At 40.7% G+C, this 7,330-nt stretch overlaps 1 protein-coding gene across 1 annotated transcript in view; it reads left to right on the forward strand.

The window, feature by feature from the left end:
* Positions 1-7,330, forward strand: part of BOD1L1 (biorientation of chromosomes in cell division 1-like 1) — a 64,296-nt gene that overhangs the window by 6,868 nt on the left and 50,098 nt on the right. The window contains exon 5 of the mRNA XM_011947363.1: positions 5,065-5,189. Coding sequence (XP_011802753.1) covers positions 5,065-5,189 — 125 coding nt within the window. The remainder of the gene's footprint in view (positions 1-5,064; positions 5,190-7,330) is intronic.

Raw genomic sequence — 7,330 nt, forward strand, 5'->3', positions numbered from 1 at the left:
AAAAAAAAAAAAAAAAAAAAAAATGCTGTTTTTCTGCTTCAAAATGGTCAACTATAGACAATTTCATGAGAATCAATCTAATAATGTATACATTTTCAGGGAGCTCAGGAACCATGGAATAAGAACCTATTTTAATGTTCTTAGCCTCTTTTTTGAGGTCAAGAAATGAATGATATTGTTACAACAAAACTCTTCCATTCCCAGGCACAATACATGTTTATATGAACAAGTTTTCTCAGGGCACATGACTATAACAGTTAGGAATAGAATTGATGATCAACCCTGCTTCCTCTAGTAATAAGACATATTCAGCCACAGACTTAGGAACTTTAAAAAGCGGTGGCTCAGGCCTGTAATCACAGCACTTTGGGAGGCCGAGGCAGGTGGATCATTTGAGGTCAGGAGTTCAAGGCCAGCCTGACCAAAATGGTGAAACCCCATGTCTACTAAAAATACAAAAAACAATTAGCCATGTGTGGTGGCAGGCGCCTATAATCCCAGCTACTCGGGAGGCTGAGGCAGGAGAATTGCTTGAAACCAGGAGACAGAGGTTGCACTGAGCCAAGATTGCGCCACTGCACTCCAGCCTGGGAGACAGAGCAAGACTTGGTCTAAAAAAAACAGTTTTTAAAAAAGCAACAATAATTTTTCAATACAATTACAAATACTATTTAATAATTATGAAAATGTCTAATATTTATGTTGCTTTGAGAAATTAGAACTGAAATGACACCCTCCCAGACAAAAAAGAACACTCGGTTATGGCTGAAGTTGTCGCTCAGACGGTAGCTTAAACTTTCCCACAAAATCTCAATCTCTCTCTCTCTCTCTCTCTCTCTCTCTCTCTCTCTCTCTCTCTCTCTCTCTCTCTCTCTCTCTCTCTCTCCCCCCCCCTCTCCCCTCTCCCCGCTTGCCACCAACATCTGTACCTGCTCCTGGTTATGTTACAGGTTATGTTCTGGTGCTTCCTTCCCTCCATGACTCTCTTCTTCTCTTCCACTCCCTTAGTTAGCAATTAGTAGATTTTAATTTGATTTAAAAGATTTGTTCTCGTTGAATGCCATTTTATACTTCATTTTCTTATTTGAAAAAAAAAAAAGTTATTTCCTCCCTGCTTCCCAAAAAGCTGAAGTTTTTTTCATCAGAGCATAGCATTCATATCAATGTGATGAGTGGGCCAAAGTAGAAGATTCCCTATTCATGCAAAGAACCATCACTTTAATGGAATCCTTGAGTTTCATCTGCCACTTGAACCTCAAAGACTGACCTGCTTTCTGTCAAAAAGTCTTGTAGCATATAGAGTTATAGTGGATTATGTCAGTCACATACATATTTAAGAATCAAGACATTTGTTACCTGCCAGGTGCTATCTAAGAGCAAAACTGTCATCCAGTTTAGTGTTTAAACCAGGATGAGAAGTACCAAAGTCTGCTGCTACACCAGAAGACCATAGAACCAACCTCCTAATTGTCCAGGGTCATTGATAGTCCTTAACCAGGAGAGAGATCTGACTGTAGCAGACCAAATCAACCCTTCCCACCCAAAGAAATGGTACCATGGGCAGCCCTAAGCTCCAACTACTGCGAAGACAACTCCGTTATAGACTACCAGTTTCCAGATCTCTGGAGCAAGCTTAGTGGTTACAAAGCCATTCTGTCTCCTTTGCACTGATTAGCATCTGGAGAGTGTGAGAGGGATGATCAAGAGGCCCTTCAGGGAGTTCACCAACCAGGTAAATATGGCACCTCTCTTGTCAAGTAACAAAGTCTGATTTTTTTTGGACACTTCCTTAGTTATAAATGGCCCCTGGTCAATTTATTCACCCAACAAACATTCATTCAGCAACTCTTATGTACCAGTCATTTTTTTAGGTGCCAGGGATACAGCAGTGAACCAAACATCCCACTGTTACGGAGCTTACATCCTAGTGGAAAAAAAATAGACAACAAATAATGTATGATAGATCCTATGGAAAAAAGCAAGATGAGGATGGATGGGCTTACTGTTTTATTTCGAGTAAGCTGTTCAGGGTAGATTTCAATGTGATGATACCTGAGCCATCTGTGAAGGAATTGAAGGAGCAGTGCGGCTATCTGGGGCTTGAGCATTCCAAGAAGAGAGCATAGCAAGTATAGAAGACCTGAGACCCACTAAGGGGAAAGTGACAAGAGGTGAGGTAGGTATGCCTTCACAGATCCAGCAGGTCTTGGGAGCCATCAGAAGAGTTTGGCTGTCACTCGAGCTCAGAAGCCATTAGCAGGTTTTGAGCAAAAGAAGGACGTGATCTGACTTCCTTTTCAGATGGGTTGGCCATGTGTAATGGCTTCCCCTTTCAGGCTAAGTTGTGATTTGAATGGGTCAGTGAATTATATGGTTACCCTATTTTTAGAAGACTTACTTTGTTGTAGGTAAGGATAGAAGCATGAGGGCAGTTATTATAATTCAGACAGGAGATGAGAATGCCTTGGAACAGAATGGGGTCAGTATAGTTAGTGGGAAGTGGTCAGATTCTGGGAGTATTTTCATGCTAATGTTGAGAGAATTTGCTAATGGTTTGCAAGTGAAGTAGAAGACAAAGGGAGGACTCAAGGATAACTCTAAGGCTTTTCACCAAAGCACTGGAAAAGGAAGAAAGGGTATAAATATGTGTAATATATGTGTGTGTGTGTGTATATATATGTATATATGTACATGTGGGTACATACATGTTCCTAGGAGAATACTTCTCAATGAATACTTAATATTTCTCTAGTCACTCAACTTTTTACTGAAAGGAGAACTTGAAAACAAGGAGAATTACCTGTTGAGTAGTTCAAATTTGAACTTGTTATGGGAAGACTAGACTAGAATGCCAAATACATTGTGATGTTAGAGCCTAATGAATATGTGTTAGATTTGAGAATACTGGAAAGAGGAATTAGGCTTTAGAATCACTGGGGAGAAAGAATTAATTAAGAATTAGTTTTAGGGCTGGGTATGGTAGCTGGCATCTGTAATCCCAGCACTTTGGGAGGCCGAGGCAGATGGATCACTTCAGGTTAGGAGTTTGAGACCAACATGGCCAATATAGCAAGACCTTGTCTCCACTAAAAATACAAAAATTAGCCAAGTGTGGTGGCACATGCCTGTAGTCCCAGCTAATCGGGAGCCTGAGGCACTAGAATCACTTGAACCCGGAAGGTGGAGGTTCCAGTGAGCCGAGATCACACCACTACACTCCAGCATGGGCAACTGAGCAAGACTCTGCCAAAAAAAAAAAATTAATTTTAGTTCATACTGATTTTGGATAAATGGACAGGCAGGTGGGAAATGATCATGAAACTACCTTGTAGGATAGGAAATAAGTATCAGCAAAGGCCTGAAAATTGGAACTGATGAAAGGGCATCAGAGGGATAAAATCTTTATCATTCTGTGTTAGAGATGGCTACCCATTCAGCTAATGGACTATATTTTAATTGCTCGTTTGCCAAGCAATGTGATACGCTATATGAAAACAAAGAGTAAGAGAGGTAGAGGAGGAGGCTTACACTTCAATGGAGGATAAATATGCCTTGCTCCTGAAAATACGATGTAGTACAAGAATTGCTCAAATGGTAAAATGTATAGAAAACAGTAGGAGCGTGGATGAAGAGCCCATAAGTGTCATGATGATTTCACAGATTAGGGTGAGCTCTGAAGGTGAGAAATTTGTCAGATGGACAACCAGGGGGAATGGTAGTTGCAGGATGGTAAATGCAGAGATGAGAATTTATCACTGGAGTATAAACTTTGAAGCTAAAAGGAGGCAAATGGCAGAAGGTGAGGCTGTACAGTGCTTGCTTAGTATCAGTCAGGGACACTGAAACTCATCCCCATTGAAAGCTGTATAGAAGAAAGGTAGAAAGAACATCAGTGGTGGAGGACAGCCTCTAGAAATGGAGTGCAGTCCTGAGTGCATGGTCACATATTCCTTCCAGGCAATGCCCCTTCAAGTAGAGATGATATAATATGTGTTCCCCTCCATGCTCACCTCAGGGAGCACATCAAGGGTTCTTCTTGGACTCAGCGCTGTCGACATTTGGGACTAGATAGTTATTTTGCTGTCAGGGGATTGTCCTGTGCATTGTAGGTTATTCAGTAGCATCCTTACCCTTGACCCACTAGATGCCAATAGCACTCTCATCAGTTGTAACAACCTAAAATGTCTCCAGACATTGCCAAGTGTCCCTTGAGGGATGGGACTGAAATCCTTCTTGGTAGAGAACCATTGTCTTACCTCAGATTTAATGCCTAGTTCAAGTAGTTGCCCCTCAGTAATTTCTCTTGGGTCTATGCCATTAGCTGGTTTCTGCCACCCCAGTACACACCTTCCTCACTGTAGTTATTGCATGCTTTCCTAAAAGTATTTTGTGTCTGTTCACTCTTGCGCTGTAGGATGATTAACCATCAAAAAGCTTAGCTGTTTTATCACTCTGCCCATATGTGCAGTGGGCTTCCATTCTCTACCCCGTAATTCCAAACTTTTTGTACAAGTACCCAAAGCCTTTTAGCACCTGGCCCCAACCTCTCTGTCTTAACCTCATTTCTCTGCTTTTTGTATTCTCTTCTGTAGCCAAATTGGACCACCGATCTGGGGGCTCACTAAATGCTCCTGGCCTCCAGTTTTCTCATCCACTTGCTCTTTGTTTACATTGACTGTATGAGCAAAGCCAGCCATTCCCATTCCCAGCTACCTTGTGCAATTGATTTTTCCAGCTCAAATGGCACATTTTCAATGAAGGCATGCTTCCTCAGATCTTCTCCCTTTTTTACTCCAAATCATCTAATAATAACACTGTTTGTGTCTTATTTGCCAGTCCTCTGTCTATAAATAAGAGGTGTATCTTTCTTCTTTATATTCCTCATCTCTCCAAACACCTTTTCTTACACAAAATCAGTAGTATTTGAATGAGTGTAAGTTATCTTGAAGCAGAATTGTCAGAAACTGTGAAACTTTGTTGTCCCATGGTAAAAATAATTTTCTGAGAGGTGACTATTGATACTGTATAACATTGAAGACTCAACCTTGGTTTTTTTCTCTCTAGCCTGCCTATCAGAATCTGAGACAGCGTGTTGACAACTTTGTTGCAAATCACTTGGCAACTCACACATGGAGTCCCCATCTCAATAAGAACCAGCTAAGAAACAACATTAGACAACAAGTCCTCAAGTAAGTGTCAGAAATAAGAGTTCTGGGCAGGTTTTAAAATGTCCTAACCTACTTTGCCTGAAAGCGGAGAAATTACATACAAGTTTGTTCACCTAATGATGTTGACAATTTTACTTGATTTGGCGTGGCTGTTTCCTGTGATGTAGCATAATTTTGGATTTGGGTCTAATCACTTCACATTTTCTTATACATTTTAACAGTCTGGTTGTTCCTGTAGACCTTTGGAAATATTTGAAGGAAGGAAATAACAATATGACTTTCTAAAAAATCTAGATATAATATTAATAGATGATATACACAGTTGCCTTCACAACTATTTTCTTGACCCTAAGAGAGCAAGCAGGCTTTGTTATTCTTATTTTACAAATAAAGACATTAAAGATTACTGAAATTAAAATATTTTCTCTTGATTTGAGGCCATGTCTTCTTTTAATACAGTGCCATCTTTTGCATTTGACTATGACTTTTAACTGCTACTTATGGATGATATAGCTCCCCACCTCCCCTCAAAGTGTTGGACCTGTCAGAGCCATTTTGAGTGAACATAAGGTAATGAGAATTAGAAGAACTCAAATATTTGGAGCATCCTTAGAAAACTAGATTTACAGTCTTCTACTTTTTTTTTTTTTAAATGAAACAAAACAAAAAAGGGTCTCATTCTGTTCCCCAGGCTGGAATGTGGTGGCATGAGGATAGCTTATTTCTGCCTCAATCTCCTGGGCTCAAGCAGACCTCCTAACGTCATCATCCTGAGCACCTGCCACCATGCCCAGCTTCTCGTTGTGTTTTTTTGTAGAGACAGTGTCTCATTATGTTGCCCAGACTGGTCTCCAACTCAAGCTCAAGGGATCTTCTTCTCTCCTTGGCTTCTAAAAGTGCTGGGATTACAGGCATAGGCCACCTCGCCTGGCCACTACTTGTTCTTGAATGTAAATATTTGCAGAGACAAGAAAGCCTTCTACCCCTGCTATACCCCTCAAAAAAAGGGTGACTGAGTTATTTAGAGAGCATCCAGTCTCCCTGACTTGACAAGTATTTATGTTCAAGTACATCTTTGAGAATGAAGTGTAGCTTTTAAACAGTTAAACCAATCTGTTTTATACCTGCCACCTGTTGTCCTATGGGACAAAATTTCCTTTTGTCCCATAGGAACCTCTGGAAAGCCTATCTAGTCTGATAGTTTCAACCAACAGGAAGTCCCACAAATCAAAATTCACACCCTGACTAAAAGACAAACCTATTTAGCCACAGGTAATACTAGAAACGAGGAGCCTGGGGACTCAGACAGTGTCTCCTTGTGCATAAGAGAAGAGGGAAATTCACAATAGCTTTTTTGTCTACATTTTAAAGGATGTCAGAGGAACCTGTAAAAGAGTCTAGGTGAGATCAAAAGATGCCATTAGAAGGCTGCATAATAATACCTGGTAGGAAAAGGTCAAAGCTGTTTCTAGAAAAAGTAGAAACAAAAGAGATCTGTTGGGTGACAGGCCTGCTGTCTGTTGTTTCCACAAAGGCCTTCAACAAGAACAATGACCAAAATAACTTAGAACTGGGGGATAAGGGAGTGGAGGTAGGGTAGAGCACCCCTTCACACACATTTATACAGGGCTCTACTGACTACTTTCATTCAATGATTTGCATAGCCACCTCTCACAAATGATCGCATTGCTTGAAAAGCATATTTTTTGGGAGTCTGGCATTCTTTTTCTTCATATATTGACACTCAGATTGCAGGCAAACTTCTTAGAATTGCATTTGCTTTTATAGCGTACAAAATCTATAAGGTAAGGGAACAGTCATTCTGTTCTGTTATTTAAGTGAGCTAAGTCTTACACATGTGAAAATTAAGTAATTAAGTGACATGCGCATCCGTGTGAAGAGACCACCAAACAGGCTTTGTGTGGGCAGTAAGTCTGAAAAGATAGTCAGCTGATAAGGGTGGGGCCGTTTAATAGGATTTGGGTAGGTAAAGGAAAATTACAGTCAAAGGGGGGTTCTCTGGCAGGCAGGAGTGGAGGTTACAAGGTGCTCAGTGGGGGAGCTTTTTGAGCCAGGAAAAGGACTTTCACAAGGTAATGTCATCACTTAAGGCAAGGACCAGCCATTTTCACTTCTTTTGTGGTGGAATGTCATCGGTTAAG

The sequence above is a fragment of the Colobus angolensis genome, unplaced genomic scaffold (assembly GCF_000951035.1).
Source record: "Colobus angolensis palliatus isolate OR3802 unplaced genomic scaffold, Cang.pa_1.0 Scaffold262, whole genome shotgun sequence".
Classification (NCBI taxonomy): domain Eukaryota; kingdom Metazoa; phylum Chordata; class Mammalia; order Primates; family Cercopithecidae; genus Colobus; species Colobus angolensis.